The 27304-nt window shown below is 50.6% G+C and overlaps 1 protein-coding gene across 2 annotated transcripts; it reads left to right on the top strand.

Annotated features, from left to right (window-relative positions):
• Window positions 1-17: 17 nt before the first annotated feature.
• TUFM (Tu translation elongation factor, mitochondrial) lies at window positions 18-20299 on the top strand. Of its 2 annotated transcripts, XM_030799240.1 has the most exons (11): window positions 18-101; window positions 16465-16870; window positions 16982-17176; window positions 17609-17775; window positions 18032-18136; window positions 18225-18389; window positions 18536-18668; window positions 18753-18857; window positions 18986-19137; window positions 19232-19351; window positions 19938-20299. In XM_030799240.1, exons 2-11 carry the CDS (start codon window positions 16819-16821, stop codon window positions 20109-20111), a joined length of 1368 nt encoding a protein of 455 aa, XP_030655100.1. In that variant the 5' UTR covers window positions 18-101; window positions 16465-16818; the 3' UTR covers window positions 20112-20299. The 2 variants fall into 2 exon arrangements, with proteins under 2 accessions (XP_030655100.1, XP_030655091.1); XM_030799231.1 differs by lacking the exon at window positions 18-101 and having other exon boundaries at window positions 15455-16870.
• Window positions 20300-27304: the final 7005 nt, after the last annotated feature.

Genomic DNA, 27304 nt, shown 5'->3' with positions numbered 1-27304 from the left:
CACCGGAAACCAGCGAGATGATGAGGCTGTGTGAACGGCCCGCTGCAGCCTAGAGCGCCGGCCCCGCTGCGGAGGGGCACGCGGACAACGCCCCCAAGGAGGTGAGCGAGGAAAGAAGTGGGTGACCTTGGGGAGGCCCTGCGGGGAGGCGGAGCCTGAACTTACGACCTTGGTTTATCTGAGGAAAGGGGCAGGCGGTCCAGGAGTTTGCATCTCTGAGACTGGAGATGAAGATGGGGGGTAGAAATAATGAGGTCAGGGCCTGGCGCAGTGGCTCACGCTTGTAATCCCAGCACTTCGGAAGGCCGAGGCAGGTGGATCACCTGAGGTCAGGAGTTCGAGACCAGCCTGGCCAACATAGTGTAACCCCGTCTCTACTAAAAATACAAAAATTAGCCGGGTATGGTGGCGCGCGCCTGTAGTCCTAGTCCCTCGGGAGGCAGAGGCAGGAGAATAGCTTGAATCTGGGAGGCAGATTGCGGTGAGCCGAGATGGCGCCACGCACTCCAGCCCGGGCAACAGAACTAGAATCCCTATTAAAAAAAAAAAAAAAAAAAAAATGAGGTCAGGGCCGGGCGCGCTGGCTCACGCCTGTAATCCCAGCACTTTGGGAGGCCGAGGCGGGCGGATGACTTGAGGTCAGGAGTTTGAGACCAGCCTCACCAACATGGTGAAACCCCGTCTGTACTAAAAATACAAAAAATTTAGCCGGGCGTGGTGGCAGGCGCCTGTAATCCCAGCCCCTTGGGAGACCGAGGCGGGAGAATAGCATGAACCCGAGAGGCAGAGGTTGGGGTGAGCCGAGATGGCACCACGGCACTCCAGCGCGGGCAACAGAGCTAGACTCCCTATCAAAAAAAAAAAGAATGAGGTCAAGGCCGGACGCAGTGGCTTACGCCTGTAATCCCAGCACTTCGGAAGGCCGAGGGGGGCGGATCACTTGAGGTCAGGAGTTTGAGACCAGCCTGACTAACATGGTGAAACACCATCTGCACTAAAAATACAAAAAATTTAGCTGGGCGTGGTGGCAGGCACCTGTAATCCCAGCTACTTGGGAGGAGGCTGAAGCAGAAGAATCACTTGAACCCAGGAGGCGGAAGTTGCAGTGAGCCAAGACTGCGTCACTGCAATCCAGCCTGGGCAAAAGAGCCAGACTCCATCTCAAAAATAATAACAATAATAATAATGAGGTCAATTTCAGACGTGCTTTTGGGACATCTGTGGGCATATAGTCTGGAGCTCAGAAGAGACATCAAGGCCAGTTAGAGAAATCGAGAACAATTAAAGTACGGAGGGTAGTCGAAAGCATGAGCACAGTGAGATCCTCCACCCATCCAGTCTCTGACCCGGCTCCAGCTGGCCTAAACAGTAAAGGAAGCTATGGCCCAAGTAATCGAAAAGTCCAGAGCGGACAGATTCGGACAGGTGAACACAGGGGCCAGAAGATATCAGGAACCTGTGGCTCACCATCTCTGGTTCTGCCTTCCCCATGCATTTGGCTTCACCCTCAGGCAGGCTCTCCTCTCTTAGTGGCAAAATGGCTTTTTGTAGCTCCAAGCTTAAACCCTAATAGCTTAGCAACTCTCCTAGAAGGAACATGCCTCTTTTCCGAGATTCCCAATGAAATTTCCAGAACTGAGCAGCTGATTGGATCAAGTGCCCATCCTGGAACGCGAAGACAAATAACCCAAGAGGGGAAGATGGATAAATATCCTGACTCACCCAAGAATGTTCAAGGCCGGGCGCAGTGGCTCACGCCTATAATCCCAGCACTTTGGGAGGCCGAGACAGGCGGATCACGAGGTCAGGAGATCAAGACCATCCTGGCTAACATGGTGAAACTCCATCTCTACTAAAAATACAAAAAAATTAGCCAGGCGTGGTGGCGGGCGCCTATAGTCCCAGCTACTCAGGAGGCCGAGGCAGGAGAATGGCATGAACCCAGGAGGCAGAGCTTGCAGTGAGCCGAGATCACACCACTGCACTCCAGCCTGGGCAACAGAGCAAGACTCCGTCCCCCCCCCCCCAAAAAAAAAGAATGTTCTAAGATGGCCGGGTGCGGTGGCTCATGCCTGTAATCCCAACACTGGGAGGCCGAGGCGGGCGCATCATGAGTTCAAGAGTTCAAAACCATCCTGGCCAACATAGTGAAACCCCACCTCTACTAAAAATACAAAAATTAGCTGGGCATGGTGGCACATGCCTGTAATCTCAGCTACTTGGGAGGCTGAGGCAGGAGAATCACTTGAACCTGGGAGGCGGAGGCTGTGGTGAGCCAAAATCGTCCCCCTGCACTCCAGCCTGGGCAACAGAGTGAGACTCCATCTCAAAAAAAAAAAAAAGTGCTGGGCATGGTGGCTCAGTCCTGTAATCAATTCCACTGTAATCAATCCCAGCACTTTGGGAGGCTATGGTGGGCAGATCACTTGAGGTCAGTAGTTTGAGACCAGCCTAGCCAACATGGCGAAACCTCATCTCTACCAAAAATATAAAAAATTAGCCAGGTGTGGTGGTGCGTGCCCATAATCCCAGCTGCTTGGGAGGCTGAGGCACGAGAATCGCTTGAACCTGGGAGGTGGAGGTTGCAGTGAGCCGAGATTGTGCCACTGCACTCCAGACTGGGCAACAGAGCGAGACTCCATCTCAAGAAATTAAAAAAAATAAATCTGGAGTCCTAACTGTTGGAACAGAAATCACACACCGGAGACCAGGGAGTGTGGGAGTGAGTATAGGATGTGTGTAGGTCAGGGGAAATGGACAAACACAAATGATATAAAGGGATCCGTGGGGGATCACAGGGTGAGCTGCCATCGTCTCCTCTAGAAGGCATTGATAACTAAGAGACTGCTGCGTGACTTGGTGAGAGTAGTTTCAGCAGAAGCCAAATCGTAGTGGTTTAAGGAATGAGTGGAAGGTAAAGAATTGGGAGGAGGCCGGGCGTGGTGGCTCACGCCTGTAATTCCAGCACTTTGGGAGGCCAAGGCAGGTGGATCACCTGAGGTCAGGAGTTTGAGACCCGCCTGGCCAACATGGCAAAACCCTGTCTCTACTAAAAGTAGCCAGGCGTGGTGGCACGCACCTGTAATCCTAGCTACTTGGGAGGCTGAGGCAGGAGAATCACTTGAACCTGTGAGGTGGAGGTCACAGTGAGCCAAGATCGTGCCACTACACTCCAGCCTGGGTGACAGAGCAAGACTCCATCTTAAAAAAAAAAAAAAAATTCAAGAAGTGGGAGGAAAAATGTGGAGAGATGTTCTACACAGTTTGGCTAAAAAGGGGAGGACAGAGATAAGGCAGGTTGTAAGTGTGATAAGGTAGAAAGGTTTGCTTGTTTGTTTCTATCTTGAGGAAGATCTGATTTTGTTAGAAACATTAAGGGGAAAGGAATCAGTAGAGAGGATGGTTGCTGAAGGAGCAAGGTTGCGGGGAAGGTTGGTAGGGATGTTATCCAGGGCCCAGGTTAAGCCAAGGCATTAATATGAAGGGGAGAAACCCTTCTTCCTCAGAAGCAGGGATGTAAAATTCGGGATGCTTTCCCCTATAACTACTATAAACCCTAATTCCAGCTAACTTAAACATGAAAAGAGCGGGGGGTCTATTGGTTTAAATAATTGAAAAATCAGAGATAGAATGACTTCAGGCATGGCTGGAGCCAGAGGCTCAGACGATGTTGATTTGAACTTGGTCTCAGTCTCTTTTAGTTCTGCTTTTCCCTGGACTTACTTTGTTTCTCTCTCTCTTTTTTTTTTTTTTTTTCCCTGATACAGGGTCTTGCCCTGTCACCCAGGCTGGAGTGCAGTGGTACAATCATAGCTTACTGCAGCTTCGAACTCCTGGGCTGAGGCGATCCTCTCACCTCAGCCTCCCCAGTAGCTGGGACCACAGGCATGACCCACGCCTGGCTCCCTGGACTGTCTTCATTCTCAGGGAGGTTGTCTTCTCATAAGTAGCAAAATAGCCAAGCCTCATTCTACCAGCTTAAACAACCCTGGCAGAAAAAGAGTATAGCTTTCCCAATAGCTCCAGCAAATAAAACAAGGCTGCCTCATCAGCTCAGCTTTCATCGCCCAGTGATCTTCTGTCATTTAATAAGGAATTTATCTGTTGGGTACTGGGCTTAATACCTGAGTGATGATATGTACAACAAACCCCCATGATAGGTGTCGATCTATGTGATAAACCTTTACATGTACCCCCAAACCTAAGATAAATAAATAGGCTGGGCGTGGTGACTCACGCCGGTAATCCCAGCACTTTAGGAGGCTGAGGCAGGCGAATCACCCGAAGCTGGGAGTTCAAGACCAGCCTGGGCAACATGGTGAAATCCCATCTCTACAACAAATACAAAAAAAATTAGCCACGTGTGGTGGTCCATTCCGGTAATCCCAGCTACTCAGGAGGCTGAGGCATGAGAATGGCTTGAATCAGGGAGGCAGAGGTTGCAGTGAGCCAAGATCATGCACAGCAAGATCCTGTCTCTAAAAAAAAAACCAAATAAATGATTTTTTTTTTTTTTGAGAAACAGTCTCGCTGTGTCACCCAGGCTGGAGTGCAGTGGTATGATCTCAGCTCACTGCAAACTCTGCCTCCCGGGTTCAAGTGATTCTCATGCCTCAGCCTCTCGAATAGCTGAGATTACAGACGTGCACCACCAGGCCTGGCTAATTTTTGTATTTTTAGCAGAGATGGGGATTCACCATGTTAGCGAAGCTGGTCCCGAACTCCCAGCCCCAAGTGATCTGCCCGACTTGGCCTCCCAGAGTGCTGGGATTACAAGTGTGAGCCACTATGCCCAGCCAAATAAATAAAATTTTAAAAAGAATTTGGCTGGTCTTTGTCCCAGGTTCCTGGCTTAGAGCTTCCAAAACACTTGGAATTTCCTGAGTCATAGAAATGTCTGTTACTCAGAAGTTCCTTATGTAACACCTGAGTTTTTTTGTTTGTTTGAGACAGAGTCTCACTGTCTCCCAGGCTGGAGTGCAGTGGCACGATCTTGGCTTACTGCAACCTCCACCTCCCGGGTTCAAGCCATTCTCCCACCTCAACTTCCCAAGTAGCTGGGATTGCAGGCATGGGCCACCACACCAAGTAGCTGGGATTGCAGGCATGGGCCACCACACCCAGCTAATCTTCGTATTTTTAGTAGAGACAGGGTTTCACCACGTTGGCCAGGCTGCTCTCGAACTCCTGACCTCAGGTGAGCCACCCACCCCTGCCTCCCAAAATGCTGGGATTACAGGCGTGAGCCACTGTGCCCAGCCAACACCTGAGTTTTTGCTAATGAGGTGACTCATGGCAGGCCCTCAGTAGCTTCAGGATAGGACCTGGTCACCAGAAAGACCAACCTTGTGATTAGAGGGTTGGGATTTTGAGCCAGCCCAACCCCCAGGGAGGGGAGGGGGCCTGGAGGGTAAGACCAATCACATGGCCAGTGATTTACTAATAAGAACTCAGACCTGCGCGGTGGCTCACACCTGTAATCCCAGCACTTTGGGTGGCAGAAGCGGGCGGATCACGAGGTCAGGAGATCGAGACCATCCTGGCTAACAGTGAAACCCCGTCTCTACTAAAAATACCAAAAATTAGCCGGGCGTGGTGGCGGGCGCCTGTAGTACCAGCTACTCAGGAGGCTGAGGCAGGAGAATGGCGTGAACCCGGGAGGCGGAGCTTGCAGTGAGCCGAGATTGCGCCACTGCACTCCAGCCTGGGCAACGTAGCGAGACTCCGTCTCAAAAAAAAAAGAACTCCAGACACTGAAACTCAGTGGGTGTTCTGGTCAGCAAATGCATTGATGTGCTGGGAGGTGACGTGCCCCGCTTCCACAGGGGAGAGGGCACAGGATCTTGGTGGCCTGCTCTCCCGGCTCTCCCTGTGTGTCTCTTCATTGGCTGGCCCTGCTTTGTATTCTTTGTAAAGCTGTAATCCCAAGTGTAGTGCCTTCCTGCGTTCTATGAGTCATTGTTTTTATTTAAGAAAAATATACATGTATAATTTACATCTTTACCATTTTTAAGTGTACAGTTCAGTGGTAATAAATACATTTATATTATTTTTTGCCCCTTCACCCCCCCCCCTCCCCATTATGAGCCATTCTTGTGAACTGTTGAACCTGATGGGTGACAGTGTAGCCTCCTCTGGGAAGCCATGCATGGCTGGTCCACCTAGGCCACCTCTCAACTACCTTTTTTTTTTTTTTTTTTTTTTTTTTTTTTTTTTTTTTTTTTTTTTTTTTTGGAGATGGAGTCTCACTCTGTTGCCCAGGCTGGAGTGCAGTGATGCAATCTCGGCTCACTGCAACCGCCACCTCCCGGGTTCAAGCAATTCTCCTGCCTTAGCCTCCCAAGTAGCTGGGATTACAGGTGTGCATCACCGCGTCCAGCTAATTTTTGTATTTTTAGTACAGATGAGGTTTCACCACGTTGGCCAGGCTGGTCTTGAACTCCTGACCTCAAGTGATCCGCCCACCTCGGCCTCCCAAAGTGATGGGATTATAGGTGTGAGCCACTGGGCCTGGCCTCAAGTACCTTTTACTTAGTAGCTTTTGTGTGACATTCACCAAGTGCTTCCAGTTGTGATGTCTCCCATCGCATCAGAGTGACATGGGTGTGACGGGAGCCCTGGGTTTGAAAGCACACTCTGGGTTGGCATGCAGGGACTTGGGGAGGCAGGAGGCAGAGCAGAAGTTGGTGCAGTGGTCCACAAGAGGGCTGATGCTGGCCTGGCTATGGCAATGTAATGGGGTTGGTGCCAAGGGGTTTAACCAGAGAGACTTCCCAGGAGGTGCTGCCAGGTTGGCTGGTGGGAAGAGTGAAGAGTGAAGGATGCCCTTGAGCTTCCACTGGGGAAGGATTTATTGAGTGGCACCAAGGACAGTGCTCTGGGACCTAGTCCTTAATGTGCCACTAAGTTCCTGGCTTGCCCAGTAGTCATTTCCATTGCACCAGACCCCATCCTCCTCTTAGAAGTTTTAGAGCTACAAGAAATCTTAGAGATCATCATATGATTTAACCTCCACCCCCAACTTGTAGATAATAAAGCTGAGGGCCAAGAAGGTACAGTGACCCATCTTTATTTATAAAAATGAATGTGAATACAAAATTTGCTTTCCATTGAAAACCTCAGGAAACTTACTAAGCCCAATGCAAATGCTCAATTGAAATGATTCAATAAATAATTCCTCCAACAAATACTGATTCACTTAAGTATTAGGCACTTTTTTTTGTTTGTTTTTTGTGGTTTTTTTTTTTTTTTTTTTTTTGAGATGGAGTCTTGCACTGTCGCCTGGGCTGGAGTGCAGTGGTGTGATCTGGGCTCACTGCAGTCTCCGCCTCCGGGTTCAAGTGATTCTCCTGCCTTAGCCTCCCTAGTAGCTGGGATTACAGGCACCCACCACCACCCCCAGCTATTTTGTGTGTGTGTGTGTGTGTGTGTGTGTGTGTGTGTTTTTAGTACAGATGGGGTTAGCCAGGCTAGTCTTTAACTCCTGACCTCGTGATTCACCCACCTTGGTCTCCCCAGGTGCTGGGATTACAAGCGTGAGCCACCGCGCCTGGCCGGCATTGTTCTTAAGAGTGAAAACGGCCAGGTGCGGTGGCTCACACCTGTAATCCCAGCACTTTGGGAGGCCGAGGCAGGCGGCTCACGAGGTCAGGAGATCGAGACCATCCTGGCTAACACAGTGAAACCCCGTCTCCACTAAAAATACAAAAAAAAAAAAGGCCGGGCACGGTGGCTCATGCCTGTAATCCTAGCACTTTGGGAGGCCGAGGCGGGTGGATCATGAGGTCAGGAGTTCAAGACCAGCTTGGCAAAGATGGTGAAACCCCGTCCCTACTAAAAAATACAAAAATTAGCTGGGTGCGGTGGTGGGCGCCTGTAATCCCAGCTACTTGGGAGGCTGAGGCAGGAGAATTGCTTGAACCCAGGAGGCGGAGTTTGCAGTGAGCCAAGATCGCACCACTGCACTCTAGCCTGGGTGACAGAGCAAGACTCTGCCTCAAAAAAAAAAAAAAAAAAAAAATTAGCCGGGCGTGCTGGTAGGCGCCTGTAGTCCCAGCTACTCCGGAGGCGGAGGCAGGAGAATGGCGTGAACCCAGGAGGCGGAGGTTGCGGTGAGCCAAGATCGCTCCACTGCACTCCAGCGTGGGCGACAGAACAAGACTCTGTCTCAAAAATAAAAATAAAAAAATAAAAAAATAAGTTCTTAGTGCCACGAGCTGGTGAGATGGGAACAAGCAAACTTAGTAAGATAATTTTGGGCAATTAGATGCTACGAAGAAAATCAAGGTAGAAACAATCATGGGGGCCGAGCGCGGTGGCTCATGCCTGTACTCCCAACAATTTGGGAGGCAGAGACGGGCAGATCACTTGAGGCCAGGAGTTCGAGGCCAGCCTGGCCAACATGGTGAAACCCCCCCCATCTTTACCAAAAATAAAAAATTAGTCGGATGTGGTGGCACTTGCCTGTAATCCCAGCTACTTGGGAAGCTGAGGCATGAGTACTGCTTGAACCCAGGAGGTGGAGGTTGCAATGAGCCGAGATCACACCATTGCACTTCAGCCTGTGTGACAGAGTGAGACTCTGTCTCAACAATAAAAAAAAGAAACAGTCATGGAATGTTTGCAAAACGAAAGGGAGAACCAGTGTGGGCCAGGCATGGTGTCTCACACCTCTAAGGCACCCAGCACCTTCAGAGGCCAAGGTGGGCAGATCACCTGAAGTCAGGAGTTCGAGACCAGCCTGGCCAACATGGTGATACCCCGTCTACTAAAAATACAAAAATTAGCAGGGTGTGGTAGTGGTCATCTGTAATCCCAGCTACTCGGGAGGCTGAGGCAGGAGAATTGCTTGAACCCAGGAGGTGGAGGTTGCAGTGAGCCGAGATTGTGCCACTGCACTCCAGCCTGGGCGACAGAGCGAGACTGTCTCAAAACAAAAACAAAAATTAAGGGCTAGTGCGGCCAGGGGAGTGAGGAAATTGAAAGTCGTACTACATGGGTTCAAAGAGCTGGACAGGGGCCAGATTATGCAGGCCTTGTGGGACACACGGAGAATTTTATTATTGTCATTATTTTGAGACAGGGTCTCGTTCTGTTACCCAGGCAAAAGTGCAGTGGCTTGAGCACAGCTCAGTGCAACCTTGAGCTCCCAGGCTGAATTGATCCTCCTGCCTCAGCCTTCCAAGCAGTTGGGACTCCAGGGTGCACTACCATGCCCAGCTAATTTTTCTATTGTAGAGACGGGGTCTTGCCATGTTGCCCAGGCTGGTCTCAAACTCTTGGGCTCAAGCAATCCACCCTCCTCGGCCTCCTAAAGTGCTGGGATTACATACAGGCATGAGCCACCATACTTGGCCTTATTATTTTTTTAATAACAGCTGTATTGAGATATAATTCACCTACCATGGTTGAGATACACATCGCCCATCTAAAGTAAGAATTTGGATTTTATTCCAAGTGCAGTGAGGAGTCATTTAGGGAGGATTCATTTATGGTCAATATTTTATTTATATTACTATTTTTGTTAAGACAGGGTCTTGCTCTGTTACCCATGCTGAAATGTAGCGGTGTGATCATGGCTTATTGCAGCCTCGACCTCCTGGGCTCAAGTGATCAAGTGATCCTCCTGCCCCAGCCTCCCACAGAGCTGGAACTACAGGTGCTTGCCACCATGCCGTGCTAATTTTTCAAAGTTTTTGTAGAGATGGAGTCTTACTACGTTGACCAGGCTTGTCTTGATACTCCCGGGCTCAAGCTATCTTCCCACCTTGGCCTCACAAAGTTCTGGGACGATGCACATTTTTTTTTTTTTTTTTTTTTGAGAGGGAGTCTCGCTCTGTCTCCCAGGCTGGAGTGCAGTGGCGCAATCTCGGCTCACTGCAAGCTCCACCTCCCAGGTTTTACATCATTCTCCTGCCTCAGCCTCCCGAGTAGCTGGGACTACAGGCGTGCACCACCTACGCCCGGCTAACTTTTTTTGTATTTTAGTAGAGACGAGGTTTCACCATGTTAGCCAGGATGGTCTCAAACTCCTGACCTTGTGATCTGCCCCCCTTGGCCTCCCAAAGTGCTGGGATTACAGGCGTGAGCCACCGCGCCCGGCTTCCATGCACATTTTATAAGACTGATCTGGTTGCTGCATGGAGAATGGATGTGAAAGGTATTGGGGGCTGGGCATGATGGTTCACACCTGAAATCCCAGCATTTTAGGAAGCTAAAGTGGGAGGATTGCTTGAGCCAGAAATTTGAGACCAGCCTGGGCAATATAGGGAGACCCCGTCTCTACAAAAAAAAAAGGGGGGGGGGTTGGGCGCCGGGTGTAGTGGCTCATGCCTGTAATCTCAGCACTTTGGGACTTCGGGAGGCTGAAGTGGGCAGATCATGAGGTCAGGAGTTCGAGACCAGCCTGGCCAGCATGGTGAAACCTCGTCTCCACTAAAACTACAAAAAATTAGCTGGGCATGGTGGCACACACCTGTAATCCCAGCTACTTGGGAGGCTGAGGAAGAATTGCTTCAACCCGGCAGGCAGAGGTTATAGGTTGCAGTGCCCAGCCAATATGTGGTGTGTGTGTGTGTGTGTGTGTGTGTGTGTGTGTATATTTTTTGGATACGGAGTCTCGCTCATAGTTTATTCACTCATAGTTTATTCCCTGCATATTAGATAAGTGGCCTTTTTCTTTATTCTTTTTTTTTTTAATTTTTTTTTCTTTTTTTTGAGACAGTCTCACTCTGTAGCCCAGGTTGGAGTGCAGTGGCACAATCTCAGCTCACTGCAACCTCCACCTCCTGGGTTCAAGCGATTCTTCTGCCTCAGCCTCCTGAGTAGCTGGGACCACAGGTGCGCACCACCATGCCCAACTATTTTTTGTATTTTTAGTAGAGACGGAGTTTCACCATGTTGGTCAGACTGGTCTCGAACTCCTGACCTCATGATCCACCTGCCTCGGCCTCCCAAAGTGCTGGGATTACAGGTGTGAGCCACCATGCCTGGCCAATATATGAATTTTTTTTTTTTAAAAAGAAGAAGGCCAGGCGCAGTGGCTCATGCCTGTAATCCCAGCATTTTGGGAGGCTGAGGCACGTGGATCACAAGGTCAGGAGTTTGAGACCAGCCTGGCCAATATGGTGAACCTCCATCTCTACTAAAAACATGAAAAAATTACCTGGGCATGGTGGCAGGCACCTACAATCCCAGCTACTTGGGAGGCTGAGGCAGGAGAATCGCTTTAACCCAGGAGGTGGAGGTTACAGTAAGCCAAGATCATGCCATTGCACTCCAGCCTGGGTGACAGAGCAAGACTCCATCTTGGGAAAAAAAAAAAAAAAGAAGAAAGGCGTTAGGAATAAGAACAGAAGCCAGGAGACCCATTGGAGAGCTCCTGAGGTAACCTGGATGAGAGATGATCCCAACTGAACCACAGTGTTGACAGAGGAGATAGTGAGACATGGTCACACTGGGGATTCTGTTTGGAGAATCAGAACTGGGGAGGAGCATAGGTGTGGGGAGAGGGGAGGGGAGAACAGTGGTGCCCCACATACAGATGTATAAGGAGAGTGGGAGGAAGTGGAGAGTCCTGTTTTGGATAGGTTGGTTTGTTTTGTTTTGTTTAAGACGGAGTCTTGCTCTGTCGGCAGGCTGGAGTGCAGTGGCACAATCTCGGCACACTGCAACCTCCACCTCCCAGGTTCGAGCAAGTCTCCTGCCTCAGCCTCCCGAGTAGCTGGGATTACAGGCAAGCGCCACCATGCCCAGCTAATTTTTGTATTTTTTTAGTAGAGACGGGTTTCACCATATTGGCCAGGATGGTCTCAATCTCTTGACCTCGTGATCCACCTGCCTTGGCCTCTCAAAGTGCTGGGATTACAGGCATGAGCTACCACATCCGGCCCTTTTTTATTTCTTTTCTTTTTTTTTTTTTTTTCAGATGGAGTCTCGCTCACTCTGTCGCCCAGGCTGGAGTGCAGTGGCGCACTCTCGGCTCACTGCAACCTCTGCCTCCTGGGTTCAAGCGATTCTCCTGTTTCAGCCTCCCAAGTAGCTGGGACTACAGGCGCATGCCACCACTCCCGGCTAATTTTTTGTATTTTTAGTAGAGACAGGGTTTCACCATATTAGCCATGATGGTCTCGATCTCCTGACCTCATGATCCGCCCACCTCAGCCTCCCAAAGTTCTGGGATTACAGGCGTGAGCCACCACACCTGGCCCTTTTTGTTTTAGAGACATGGTCTGGCACTGTCACACAGGCTGGAGTGCAGTGGGGCTATCATTGCTCACTGCAGCCTCAAACTCCTGGGTTCAAGTGATCTTCCTCTCTCAGCCTCCCCAGTAACTGGATTATACAAGCATGTGCTGCCATATCTGGCAAATTTTTTTATTTTTATGTTTGTAGAGACAAGGTCTCACTATTTTGCCCAGACTGGTCTCGAACTCCTGGTCTCAAGCAATAGCAGAAGTGGTTTCAGTGCCCCCAGCAGTAGCTGTAACAGAGGAGTTGAAATCTTGGCATGTAGCGTTTGATGGTAGTGACAGTAACAGCAGTTTTCTTATCAGGTCAGATCAGTTCTATGGCTTGGAATTAGTTCTCCAGCTTGCCCCACAATTCTGTAAGCTGCCTAATACCCTTAACAAATCCCTCTTCTGCTTAAGCCAGCCAATGTAAAATCTGTTATCTCTACATCAAGACTTCTGACTGAGCCATTCACTAATACAGAGGATGCTACGGTCAACATCTCTAGAAAAAAATTTTCTCCCTTTGGGCTCTTTTCTGAACACCGTGTTTCTCAAACTCTAGCCATTTGTTCACTACCTTCCAAAAAATTTGCCGTATATTCATACCACACATAATAGTTTTTATTTTATTTTTGAGACAGAGTCTCGCTCTGTCACCCAGGCTGGAGTGCAATGGCGTGATATCGGCTCACTGCAACCTCCGCCTCCTGGGTTCAGGCGATTCTCCTGCCTCAGCCTCCTGAGTAGCTGAGACTACAGGCGTGCACCATGCCCAGCTAATTTTGTATTTTTAGTAAAGACGGGGTTTCACCATGTTGGCCTGGCTGGTCTCGAACTCCTGGCCTCAAGTGATCCGCCTGCCTCGACCTCCCAAAGTGCTGGGATTATAGGTGTGAGCCATTGTGCCCAGTGCATCCATATTATCTACCAAACAATATTCTTTTAAGTTTTGTTTTTTCTAAAACTTGATTGTTATGTCAGTTTTTTTCAAGCTAATACACATTAAAATAAATGTAGCACCACAAAAATATAAACCATTAATTCAAATACCACCCCCAAAAACTCACAACTTGCTAGTGGCCAATAGTGTCTTAGGATAAATTCCTAGGAGTGCAGTGACTTAGGTGCAGAGTAGAAACAAAGAAAACCCTTTTAGGCTGGGCACAGTGGCTCATGCCTGTAATCCCAGCACTTTGAGAGGCCAAGGTGGGCAGACTGCTTGGGCCCCGGTATTGGGAGACCAGCCTGGCCAACATGGCAAAACCCCATCTCTACAAAAAATACAAAAATTAGCCAGGCGTTGTGGTGTATGCTTGTAATCCCAGCTACTTGGGAGGCTGAGGTAGAAGGATGGCTTGAGCCTGGGAGGCTGAAGCTGCAGTGAGCTGTGACTGCCCCACTATGCTCCAGCCTAGGAGACCCAGCAAGGCTCTGTCAAAAAAAAAAAAAAAAAACCTATTTATACTACACGATACCAGCCTTTCCTAAGCAGAACTGATTAATTGGAGGGCCAGGAGGAGAGAAGTCTTAGCAAGTTCCTCACTTTATCTGAGCAGTAAAATGATAGTTAAATTATAGTACAGTCTGGCTGGGCATGGTGGCTCACACCTATAATCCCAGCATTTTGGGAGGCCAAGGTGGGCGCATCACTTCAGGTCGGGAGTTCAAGACCAGCCTGGCCAATATGGCAAAACCCCATCTCTACTAAAAATACAAAAATTAGGCCGGGTGTGGTGGCACACACCTGTAATGGCAGCACTTTGGGAGGCTGAGGTGGGCGGATCACCTGAAGTCGGGAGTTCGAGACCAGCCTGACCAACATGGAGAAACCCCGTCTCTACTAAAAAAAAATTACAAAAATTAGCCGGGCGTGGTGGCGCATGCCTGTAATCCCAGCTACTTGGGAGGCTGAGGCAGAATTGCTTGAACCCAGGAGACAGAGGTTGCGGTGAGCCAAGATGGCACCATTGCACTCCAGCCTGGACAACGAGAGCAAAACTCCGACTCAAAAAAAAAAAAAAAAAAAAAAACAAAAATTAGCTGGGTGTGGTGGCAGGCGCCTGTTATCCCAGCTACTCGGGAGGCTGAGGCAGAAGAATCGCTTGAACCCAGGAGATGGAGGTTGCAGTGAGTCGAGATCATGCCACTGCACTCCAGCTGGGCAACAGAGTGAGACTCTGTCTCAAAAAAAAAAAAAAAAAATTACATTGCAGTGTGCACACTTTTTGGGGTTTAGTGGTGTTGGATTCCTTAATCACCCTGACCATCAGCTTTCATACCTGGAAAATGGGGGAAATAATAGCTCCTGCTACCCAGGGTAGCACTGGAAGCGCTGATTGTGAAACAATATGAATGTCTGAACATCATAAAGCTCTAGTTCAGAGTTTCCCAAACTCCTCTGAGTTTTCATTTTAAAAAAAAATTTTTTTTTTTTGGAGACGGAGTCTCGCTCTGTCGCCCAGGGTGGAGTGCAGTGGCACGATCTCAGCTCACTGCAACCTCTGCCTCCTGGGTGCAAACAATTATCCTGCCTCAGCCTCCCAAGTAGCTGGGACTACAGGTGCACACTGCCACGCCCAGCTAATTTTTTGTATTTTAGTAGAGATGGAGTTTCACCGTGTTGCCCAGGCTGTTCTGGAACTCCTGAACTCAGGCAATCCACCCGCCTCGGCCTCCCAAAGTGCTAGGATTACAGGTGTGAGCCACCACTCCCGGCCAAAAAATTTTTATAGAGATGGGGTCTTTCTTGGCCGGGCGTGGTAGTTCACGCCTGTAGTCCCAGCACTTTGGGAGGCCACAATGGGTGGATCACTTGAGGTCTGGAGTTCGAGAGCCGTCTGGCCAACGAGGTGAAACCCCGTCTGTACTAAAAATACTAAAATTAGCCAGGCGTGGTGGCACATGCCTGTAGTCCCAGCTACTCAGGAGGCTGAGGTGGGAGAATTGCTTCAACCCAGGAGGTGGAGGTTGCAGTGAGCCGAGATCGCCCCATTGCACTCTAGCCTGGGCGACAGAGTGAGACTCTGTCTCAAAAAAAAAAAAAAAAAAGAGATGGGGTCGTTCTCTGTCACTCACAGTGGGGTGCAGTGTCATGATCATACCTCACCACAGCCTTGAACTCCTGAGCTCAGGCGATCCTCCTGCCTCGGCCTCCTGAGTAGGAGGGGCTATAGGTGCATGCTACTGTGCCTGGCTAATTTGAAAAAATTTTTTGTAGAGATAGGGTCTCCTAATCTGCCCAGGCTGGTCTTGAACTCCTGGCTTCAAACCGTCCTCCCACCTCAGCCTCCCAAAGTGCCGGGACTACAGGCATGAGCCACCGTGCCCAGCCTCTTCTTAGTTTTAGAAGAGTGTTATATAGCTTCCCAGTCTGTGCATAGACCCCATGGAATCATAATCTCCAGGGGAGGAATTGGGGAATCTATTTGAAACACAAACGCTGTCCACTGAGTCTCAGGATCTGATGAGTTCCGAAACATTAGTGAGGGTTAAGCAGCCACAATTAACACTTTGGAGTGCCATGTGGAAGCTGCCATGAGATGATGGATGTGAAAGTTAAGGGACATTGACTACCCTTGCACCCATTCATTCAGCATTCACTGCATGCTCCACCCTGTTAGGTGCTGGGGCCACCGACAGAATAAAGGAGACTCAGGCTGCCCTTAAAGGCTCCCCTAGCTGGCTCCTCATCCTTAGCTCCTCAACTGCAAAATTAGATGGGTGGGGCGATGCCCAACGGAATTGCTCCTTAGGCTGCTGAGAGGCTACAGGGGTGGGCAGCGAAGCTGTCTGTCTTGTGGGCTCTGGCCCTGTGAGGTCTAGCAGTACAGGGTCCCCGCAAGCTGCCTAACCTCACAGGGCCCAACACTGACTCCTACCCAGTTCACCTCCTCTGAGGGCTAGATGTCAGGCGTCTCCCTATGAAGTGGATACTATTATTCCCATTTTACAGATTAGAAAACAAAGTCTCAGCGGAGAGAGAGGTCACACTTCACCCCATCCCCGAAAGGCGTCCAGGACCTGGTCCCCTACCTCCCGCTGCGGCAGAGGCGGCCAGATATCTCGCAAGACCCGCGTAGCGAGTCGGACTCCGGGGGACTCGGGGTCTCTCTCTGCCGGGCCCAGGAGGAGGTTCCTGAGCAGTCGGAGCCGCAGCTGCCTCCCGGAGCCCGAGCCCCTCCCTCCGGGTCCGGCCTAGCCCGCCTGACCCACACTCTGATCACCTCCACAGCCCGCCGACCTGAGAACTACTACGTCCATGAGCCTTCGCGGCGCCGTGCTTTAGGGGACGCTCCCCAGTGCCCCCCGCGACCGCCAGAGAGAACTACGTTGCCCCTCAGCCCGTGAGGCGCGAGTGGTGGAAACCCTCTCCATCATTCTCCGTCCTCGAGACACCACCCCCTCCATGACGTCTTCAGCCGCGCGCCCGACGTCGGCGGAGACGGCCATAGACACTGGCGACTAGAGGGGCCCGGACTTGCCCTCCCAGCCCTAACTTCCGCCGGAAGTGCCTTCCAGCCGCAAGCGCCCTTCTGCTGCGCGCTCGGGCTCCTGGTGCCCGTTCCCCGGTTCCCGGGGCGCAAGTATGACTACAATGGCGGCCGCCACCCTGCTGCGCGCGACGCCCCACTTCAGCGGTGAGGGGTCAGGGAGGGCGACAGCGGCCCAGGAACACTTTGTGGGAGTGGTAGGTGGCTGGGTTCGGTCTGACCCCTTCCCTGCCTGACTCCAATCTTCGGTCCCGGCAGGTCTCGCCGCCGGCCGGACCTTCCTGCTGCAGGGTCTGTTGCGGCCGCTGAAAGCCCCGGCATTGACTCTCTTGTGCCGCGGCCTGGCGGTGGAGGCCAAGAAGACTTACGTGCGCGACAAGCCACATGTGAATGTGGGTACCATCGGCCATGTGGACCACGGCAAGACCACGCTGACTGCAGCCATCACGAAGAGTGAGTGGGGTTGGGGCGTCCAGCAGCGCCCTATCTACTGATGGGACCTGGAGCCAGGGAGGCAAGGCCAGCAGAGTGTCTGCTGGAGGAGTTTACTGTGGCCCCAAGAGCCCGAATTTGTGCGGCAGGTGGATTGGCAGATGCAAGAGACAAATTTCTCCTGAACAGGAAGAACTTGGTGATCCACCAATGGCTTGGGGATCACAAAGTCGTGAGGAATGCTCTGCAAGCAGAGGCTGTACCCTAAAGAAGTCACAGGGCAGACCCTTAAGGCCCTCTAACATTTCTTTCTGACCCACAGTTCTCTCTGCTGGAAGAGTGAAGAGATTGGAGGAGGTTATGTATTTAGGTGGGAGGGTTCAGGGGCGTGGTCTAAGCTCTGCCTCTAGCACTGGAACTTTAGCTGAGAGGTGTGTTCTCTTCCTTCTCTAGTTCTAGCTGAGGGAGGTGGGGCTAAGTTCAAGAAGTACGAGGAGATTGACAATGCCCCGGAGGAGCGAGCTCGGGGTATCACCATCAATGCGGCTCATGTGGAGTATAGCACTGCCGCCCGCCACTACGCCCACACAGACTGTCCGGGTCATGCAGATTATGTTAAGGTGAGGGTTGCTGGGACGCTGGAGACAGGGCCAGAAGCTGCCTCTTGTCAGGATAAATGTTAGGCTTGTGGGGAGCAGATTAAGATATTCAAGTGTTTGGGTATGAGATGGCAGGTTTGTGGCCTTGGCCACTCAGAATGCGTGGTGAGGAGATGGTGGAGAAAGGTGGGCCTGAGTTTCTAACTGCTACACTTGGCTATATGGATGTGAACTGAAGAGCTCGTTGAACTTGACTGTTTCCTCTCCTCCTCTCCAGAATATGATCACAGGCACTGCACCCCTCGACGGCTGCATCCTGGTGGTAGCAGCCAATGACGGCCCCATGCCCCAGACCCGAGAGCACTTATTACTGGCCAGACAGGTACTCAGAGCCTCCGTAAGGATGCAAAAGGGAAGAGTGGGGAGTTGGGCCCCTCTGGATATTGTCCCTGTGTCTCTGGCATCTACAGGTTGGGGTGGAGCATGTGGTGGTGTATGTGAACAAGGCTGACGCTGTCCAGGACTCTGAGATGGTGGAGCTGGTGGAGCTGGAGATCCGGGAGCTGCTCACTGAGTTTGGCTATAAAGGGGAGGAGACCCCAGTCATCGTAGGCTCTGCTCTCTGTGCCCTTGAGGTGAAGGCCGGGTCAGGCAGGGCGGCTGCTGCAGAGGGTAGGGCTAGATGGGCACCCAGAGCTCTGCTTTGTGTCTGGGAAGTGGCTCTTGATAATCGAGGGGAGGAGAATGGGGATTTCAGAGTCCTGGCACTTCTCCTCAACAGGGTCGGGACCCTGAGTTAGGCCTGAAGTCTGTGCAGAAGCTACTGGATGCTGTGGACACTTACATCCCAGTGCCTGCCCGGGACCTGGAGAAGCCTTTCCTGCTGCCTGTAGAGGCAGTGTACTCTGTCCCTGGTGAGGACTCTGCCTGTTTCTACGCACTCTCTCTAGCAGCAGCCTAGCTCGGGGTCCGTGATATCCTGTCTTATTCCCTCCCAGGCCGTGGCACCGTGGTGACAGGTACACTAGAGCGTGGCATTTTAAAGAAGGGAGACGAGTGTGAGCTCCTAGGACATAGCAAGAACATCCGCACTGTGGTGACAGGTACGGGAAGCCAGCCTAGAGACCAGGGGCTGACTGAAGGGTGGCCTTACCCCAGCAGATCCCTTGTGCTTTCCCTCCATCTCACATTCGCCTTCCTTCTGCCTGCTCCTTTTCCCCTTCCTTCCTAGGCATTGAGATGTTCCACAAGAGCCTGGAGAGGGCCGAGGCCGGAGATAACCTCGGGGCCCTGGTCCGAGGCTTGAAGCGGGAGGACTTGCGGCGGGGCCTGGTCATGGTCAAGCCGGGTTCCATCAAGCCCCACCAGAAGGTGGAGGCCCAGGTGAGGGCTCCAGGTGACAGTGGGCAGGGCTGAGCCAAGCTCTCCCCAGCCTCCAGCCGAGCCCAGCTCGCCCTCATTGCTCACTCTCCTCCAGGTTTACATCCTCAGCAAGGAGGAAGGTGGCCGCCACAAGCCCTTTGTGTCCCACTTCATGCCTGTCATGTTCTCCCTGACTTGGGACATGGCCTGTCGGATTATCCTGCCCCCAGAGAAGGTACGGTGGGTGGGAGGAATGTAGGATGGAGGGGGGACTTTTTATATCACCTTTGCTTCACTCATAGTTCCAAAGATACACTGTGACAACCCGAGTGGCTTTATATCCTTAGGTGGAAAGGGGCTACTTGCTGCTGCTAGCCAACAGAAGGGGCATGGCCCATGGACTTAGGGGCGGGAGTCCTCATCCAGCGTGCCCTAAGCTGAAGCAGGTTAAATGTTTAGCTCTGCCAGCATGTACCCACAGAAAGATTTCCTAGAAAAGGTCTCTTCTTTTTGAGAGTTTCACTATATATGAAGGCTTAAGAAGTCCTGTGACCAAGAAACCTGCATAACCCACAACTTCCTAGACATTTTTTTCTCAAGAACATACCTTAGGAATACTCATCACTGGTCTCTTTTATGTTTTCCTGTCTCAATATGCTGTTTGCATCTGCCTGACAGCCTGGGATGGATGAAGCTGTCCCCAGGCAGAACCATTCCCCTGCTGCATTCTCCCATGACTCTCAACCTCCAAGGTAGCCCAAAAAGGCTTAAGGAATGAAGGCACCCTGGAGGCCACGCATGATCCTTCTCTTCTACTCTAGGAGCTTGCCATGCCCGGGGAGGACCTGAAGTTCAACCTAATCTTGCGGCAGCCAATGATCTTAGAGAAAGGCCAGCGTTTCACCCTGCGAGATGGCAACCGGACTATTGGTACCGGTCTAGTCACCGACACACTGGCCATGACTGAGGAGGAGAAAAACATCAAGTGGGGTTGAGTGTGCAGACCTCTGCCCAGCTTCCCTTGCGTTTAAGGCCTGCCCTAGCCAGGGCTCCCTCCTGCTTCCAGTGCCCCCTCATGGCATAGGCTGCAACCCAGCAGAGGGCAGTTAGATGGACATTTCCCCTGCTCGGAAGGGTTGGCCTGCCTGGCTGGGGAGGTCAGTAAACTTTGAATAGTAAGCCAGCCTGTGTCCTGTGTCCTTTGTGCAAACTGGAGAGGATGGGGGAGGACAAAAAGGGTGTTGAACCCCAGACAGATGGGGAGCTTGTGAGATCCCAGAGCAATTTTAACGGAGAAATTAAGTCCAGTGAGCTTACTGATTGCCTAGACACAGTAGGATGCCGTTGAATAGCCTCCTGGGAGATAGTGGGAAAGAATGTTCTATCGCTCTGGAGTCAGCATGGCTTCAGCTCAGGCACCAAACCCACCTTGTTTCCTCGGAATACTAAGTGTATGTCTGGCATCCATTCACATTCTGTGGGAACAGGGACTGGACAGGCATACCTCAGATGCTGTAGGTTTGCTTCCAGACTACCACAATAAAGCAGGTCACAAATTTTTTGGTTTCTCAGTGAAGTTATGTTTAAATTATAGTTGACCCTTGAACAATGCAGGGGTTAGGGGTGCCAGCCCCCCTCCATGCAGCCACAAATCCACATATAACTTGTTTTTGAGATGGGGCCAGCTTTGTGCAGTGGCAGTATCATAGCCAATGACTCCATGATGACTTGAAATATAATCAGCATTGGCAATTTTTGATGGTCTCTATGGGGAGGCTGAACAAAGGGAAAAAAAGAGATAGAGGGTCTCACTGTCACCCAGGCTAGGATGGTGCAGCGGCACCATTCTAGCTCACTGCAGCCTTGGACTCCTGGGCTCAACCTTGGTTTCCCAAACTGCTGGGATTAGAGGTGTAAGCTACCGTGTCCGGCTCCTCACATATAACTTGACTTCCCAAAAATGTAAGTAGTAACCTGCTGCTGGCCAGAAGCCTCGCTGATAGCATGCAAACACATACTTTGTGTGTTATATGTATTATATACTGTATTCTTACAATAAAACTAGAGAGTGGCCGGGCGTGGTGGCTCACGCCTGTAATCCCAGCACTTTGGGAGATCGAGGTGGGTGGATCACAAGGTCAGGAGTTCGAGACCAGCCTGGCCAATATGGTGAAACCCCGTCTCTACTAAAAATACAAAAAAATTAGCCGGGCGTGGAGGCACATGCCTGTAATTCCAGCTACTCGGGAGGCTGAGGCAGGAGAATTGCTTGAATCTGGGAGGCGGAGGTTGCAGTAAGCCGAGATCGCGCCACTGCACTCCAGTCTGGGTGACAGAGCGAGACTCTGTCTCAAAAAGAAAAAAAAAAACAATAAAACTAGAGAAAGTGTTAAGAAAATCATGAGGAAAATATATTCACTATCAAGTGGAAGTAGATCATCATAAAGGCCCTCATTGTCTTCACATTTCTTAGGAGGAGGCCAAAGGGGAGACAGGCAGACTCGGTGTAACTTGTATATGAAAAAATTCACAGGCCGGGCGCAGTGGCTCACGCTTGTAATCCCAGCACTTTGGGAGGCCGAGGCGGGCGGATCATGAGGTCAGCAGATCGAGACCACAGTGAAACCCTGTCTCTACTAAAAATACAAAAAATTAGCCGGGCGTGGTGGCGGGTGCCTGTAGTCCCAGCTACTCGGAGAGGCTGAGGCAGGAGAATGGCGTGAACCCGGGAGGCAGAGCTTGCAGTGAGCCGAGATCACGCCACTGCACTCCAGCCTGGGCAACAGAGCGAGACTCTGTCTCAAAAAAAAAAAAAAAAAAAAAGAAAAAATTCACATGTAAATGGATCTGTGCAGTTTGAACCCCAATCACTTAAGGGTCAACTGTACACTATAGTTTATTAAGTGTGTAATGTCTAAGAACAAACTTTATTTAAAAATACTTGAGCCAAGGCCGGGCACGGTGGCTCACGTCTGTAATCCCAGCACTTTGGGAGGCCAAGGCGGGCAGATCACCTGAGATCAGGAGTTTAAGACCAGCCTGGCCAATGTGTTGAAACCCTGTCTCTAATAGAAATACAAAAAAATGAGCCAGGCATGGTGGCAGGTGCCTGTAATCCCAGCTATTCGGGAGGCTGAGGCAGAAGAATCGCTTGAACCTGGGAAGTGGAGGTTGCAGTGAGCTGAGATCGTGCCATTGCACTCTAGCCTGGGCAACAAGAGCAAAACTCCATCTCAAAAAAAATAAATAAATACTTGAGCTAAGATTGCACCATTGCACTCCAGCCTGGGTGACAGAGCAAGACTCGTCTCAAAAAAAAAAAAAAAACTTTAGACCAGAAGGCAGAGGTGGGCAGATCACGAGGTTAGGAGATCGAGCCCATCCTGGGCAATATGCTGAAACCCCATCTTTACTAAAAATACAAAAAAATTAGCTGGGTGTGGTGGTACGCGCCTGTAGTCTCAGCTACTCGGAGGCTACTCAGAAGCAGGAGAATCACTTGAACTGGGGAGGTGGAGGTTGCAGTGAGCCGAGATCGCACCACTGCACTCCAGCCTGGCAACAAGGTGAGACTGTCTCAAAAAAGAAAAATAAAAAAATAAGGCCAGGCGCAGTGGCTCACGCCTGTAATCCCAGCACTTTGGGAGACCGAGGCGGGCGGATCACAAGGTCAGGAGATCGAGACCATCCTGGCTAACACAGTGAAACCCCGTCTCTACTAAAAACACAAAAAATTAGCCGGGCGAGGTGGCAGGCGCCTGTAGTCCCAGCTACAAGGGAGGCTGAGGCAGGAGAATGGCGTGAACTCCGGGGGGCGGAGCCTGCAGTGAGCCGAGATCACGCCACTGCACTCCAGCCTGGGTGAAAGAGTGAGACTCCATCTCAAAAAAAAAAAAAAAATTAAGAGGCCAGGTGTGGTGCCTCACACCTATAATCCCAGCATTTTGGGAGGCCAAAGTGGGCAGATCACTTGAGACCAGGAGTTTGAGACCAGCCTGGGCAACATGGCGAAACCCCATCTCTACTAAAAATATAAAAATTAGCCAGGTAGGGCCGGGCGCGGTAGTTCACGCCTATAATCGCAGCACTTTGGGAGGCCAAGGCGGGCAGATCACGAGATCAGGAGATCGAGACCACAGTGAAACCCCATCTCTACTAAAAAATACAAAATTTAGCTGGGCATGGTGGCGCTTGCCTGTAGTCCCAGCAAGTCAGGCGGCTAAGGCAGGAGAATGGCGTGAACCCGGGAGGCGGAGCTTGCAGTAAGCCGAGATGGTGCCACTGCACTGCAGCCTGGACCACACAGCGAGACTCTGTCTCAAAAAAAAAAAAAAAATTAGCCAGGCAGGCCAGGCACGGTGGCTGACGCTTGTAATCCCAGCACTTTGGGAAGCCAAGGCAGGCAGATCACCTGAAGTCAGGAGTTCGAGACCAGCCTGGCCATTATGGTGAAACCCCCACCTCTACTAAAAATACAAAAATTAGCCAGGCGTAGTGGCAGGCGCCTGTAATTCCAGCTACTGGGGAGGCTGAGGCAGGAGAATCGCCTGAACCCAGGAGGCAGAGGTTGCAGTGTGCCAAGATCACACCATTGCACTCCAGACTGGGCAATAGAGTAAGACTCCATCTCAAAAAAAAAAAAAATTAGCCAGGCATGGTGGCTTGCGCTTGTAGTCTCAACTACTCAGGAGGCTGAAGCACAAGAATCACTTGAACCCGAGAGGCAGAGGATGCAGTGAGCTGAGATTGCGCCACTGCACTCCAGCCTGGGCGACAGAGTGAGACTCTTGTCTCAAAAGAAAAGACAAAAGGCCGGTTGTGGTGGCTCATGCCTGTAATCCCAGCACTTTGGGAGGCCAAGACGGGTGGATCATGAGGTCAGAGTTCAAGACCAGCCTGGCCAAGACGGTGAAACCCCGTCTCTACTAAAAATACATAAAATTAGCCTGGCGTGGTGGCAGGCACCTGTAATCCCAGCTACTTGGGAGGCTGAGGCAGGAGAATCGCTTGAACCCGGGAGGCAGAGGTTGCAGTGAGCCGAGATTGCGCCACTGCACTCCAACCTGGACGACAGAGTGAGACTCCTTCTCAAAAAAAAAAAGACAGGAAAAATAAATTTAAAAAAAGAATAAAGAAAAAGGCCACTTCTCTAATATGCAGGGAATAAACTATGAGTGAATTTCAAAAACTTGGGAGTGACGACTGGCAAGGATGCCACCAAGCAAATCACGGCTCGGCACAGGTTACCAGGCACCCCTATCACAAATGCATCCTGACAAAGGAATACACACCCAGGATGGCTAAGATGAGCTCCCAGAAGGGAGGGCTCTTGGGCCCAACTTAAGAGCTGTTTTGAGAAAATGCAAAACCTGATTTTTGACTCCAGAACAGAGGCAAACTAAGGGAAGTGGGTGAGAGCAGAGGAAGAGGGAAGAACTTTGCAAAAAGAACTGTCCAGTGACAGGGCAGATTTGTCTTCTCCTCAGTGCTCAAGGCAAGGCTGACAGGGGCTGCCAAGGGGAATTTCTGGCTGGCCGAAGGCTAAGTTCCCTTCCAACTTTGAGATTTCTGCTCAAAGATGGTAAACATACAGTAGTCTCTGCCCTTATCCCTGGTTTCAGTTATCCACTTTCAACGTTGGTCTGATTATTTCTGGAATTTTTCTTTTTTTTTTTTTTGAGAGTATCTGTCACCCAGGCTGGAGTACAGTGGCACAATCTCGGCCCACTGCAACCTCTGCATCCCGGGTTCAAGTGATTCTCCTGCCTCAGCCTTCAAGTAGCTGGGATTACAGGCACCCACCACCACGCCTGGCTAATTTTTGTATTTTTAGTAGAGATGGCATCTCACCATATTAGCCAAGCTGATCTCGAACTCCCAACCTCAAATAATCCACCTTCCTCGGCCTCCCAAAGTGTGGGATAACAGACGTGAACCACCGCACCCAGCTGGAATTTTTTTTTTTTTTTTCCTGAGACAGAGTCTCGCTCTGTCACCAGGCCGGAGTGCAGTGGCACGATCTCTGCTCACTGCAACCTCCACCTCCCGGGCTCAAGCCGTTCTCCTGTCTCAGCCTCCCAAGTAGCTGGGACAACAGGGATGCGCCACTATGCCCAGCTAATTTTTGTATTTTTAGTAGACAGGGTTTCACCATGTTGGCCAGGATGGTCTTGATCTCTTGACCTCATGATCCACCCACCTCAGCCTCCCAAAGTGCTAGGATTACAGGTGTGAGCCGCCGCGCCCGGCCTAGAATTTTCTATCTAACAGTTCAGATTTTAAGTTGAGCACCATTGTGAGTAGTATGATGAAATCTTTTGCCATCCTGCTCCATCCATCCTGTCAGGACGTGAACCATCCCCTTGCCTGTTAGTCACTTTAGTAGCCGTGCTGGTTATCAGATTGACCGTTACAGCACTCCAGTGATTGTGTTCAAGTAAGCCTTATTTACTCAGTGATGGCCCCGAAGCACAAGAGTATTGTGCCTAATTTAGAAACTAAACCTCATCATAGATATAGGAAAAAACATAGTATACATAAGGTTTGGTACTATGGGCATCCACTGGGGATCTCAGATCACATCCCCCCAGATATGGGCAGACTGCTGTACAATCTGCAGTCCTTCCAGAAAGCATCAAAATGACTACTCAGCTGGGTGTGGTGGCTCACACCTGTAATCCCCAGCACTTTGGGAGGCCAAGGCAGGAGAAGTGCTTGAGCCCAGGAGTTCAAGACCAGCCTGGCCAACATAATGGGACTCCGTCTCTTAAAAAAAAAAAATAAAAAAATAATAATTGAAAGATTACTCAGTAATACTTGTCATATCTCACAGTAGATGCCTGTCTCTCCATCTGCACTTCAAACATCCTGAGCCCAGCTGAAGCCTTGCAGCTCCTGCACCACCCCACATCTACCTGCTGAGTGCTCTTGGGACTCCAACCCTGCCCATTTTTAGCATCCAAGTGGCTACCACGTAAAATCTTTTTTTTTTTTTTTTTTTTTTTACCTCTTTAATAAACCCTTCCCTCCACCACACCATGTGAACCTATTACCAAGTTCCAAATCTGCATACACTGGGATTCTTCCCCAATACTGTAGCCTTCACTCTTCCTGTCCTGGTCTCAGCCAGCTTTCTCTGGCTTTGGTGAAAGCTGAAACACCCGTCTACCACTGAGCACCAGCCACTTCCTTAAAATCCTGGAAAGGTGAAATCACCTCCATTTTAGACAAGGAAACCAAGGTCAGGTCTCCGACAGAATTCTCAACCTCCTTGAAAAACTACCTCCTCTGGAGCCTGCTGTCATTTCCACATCCCATGCTTCAATCTTCTTGTCCCACCCATAATGCCTAATTTCGCTCCTGCTCCCCAGTAAGGCCAGTTCCCAACCAATCCTCTCCCCTCTTCTCCCACAAACAGCTTCACCTTTACAGCTCTCATCCACACTGTCAGCTACATATCCATCAGGACTTTAATTCCAATGACCATAAATATTCACCCTTCAACATAAAGAGGTGTATGTAATTCATGAGATACTCATATTAGAAATGAAACTTTGAATCACACCTTGAGATGAAGCCAAGTTCAAGATGAGAAAATAGTCACTAGACAGCTGGGTGAACTATCTATGTGGCAGTTCCAAAGCCAGCCAGGGACAGCATCCTCAGAACTGTGCCACTGCTCTGTCCCATCCTGGGAAGGGGACTCCCATCTCACGTGCTTTTAGCCATCCGGTCATCCAGAACCTCAGTCATCAACTACACAACTTCACAACATGAAGTCTGGAATCCACCTTCAAATCAATGGCACAGGATACTGATCTGGCTCCCCATCATCCTACATTTCAAAAACTGGCCACCATTGGCGTGCAATGGAGTGATCTCAGCTCACTGCAACCTCCGCTTCCTGGGTTCAAGCGATTCTCCTGCCCCAGCCTCCCAGGTAGCTGGGATTACAGACATGTCCCACCACGCCAGGCTAATTTTTGTATTTTTAGTAGAGACGTAGTTTCACCCGGGTTCAAGTGATTCTCCTGCCTCAGCCTCCCAAGTAGCTGGGATTACAGGCATGTCCCACCACACCTGGCTAATTTTTGTATTTTTAGTAGAGACGGGGTTTCACCAAGTTGGCCAGGATGGTCTCGATCTCTTGACCTGGTGATCTGCCCCCCTCAGCCTCCCAAAATGCTGG

Source organism: Nomascus leucogenys, chromosome 2 (assembly GCF_006542625.1).
Source record: "Nomascus leucogenys isolate Asia chromosome 2, Asia_NLE_v1, whole genome shotgun sequence".
Classification (NCBI taxonomy): domain Eukaryota; kingdom Metazoa; phylum Chordata; class Mammalia; order Primates; family Hylobatidae; genus Nomascus; species Nomascus leucogenys.
This window is presented reverse-complemented; position numbering and strand designations above follow the sequence as displayed.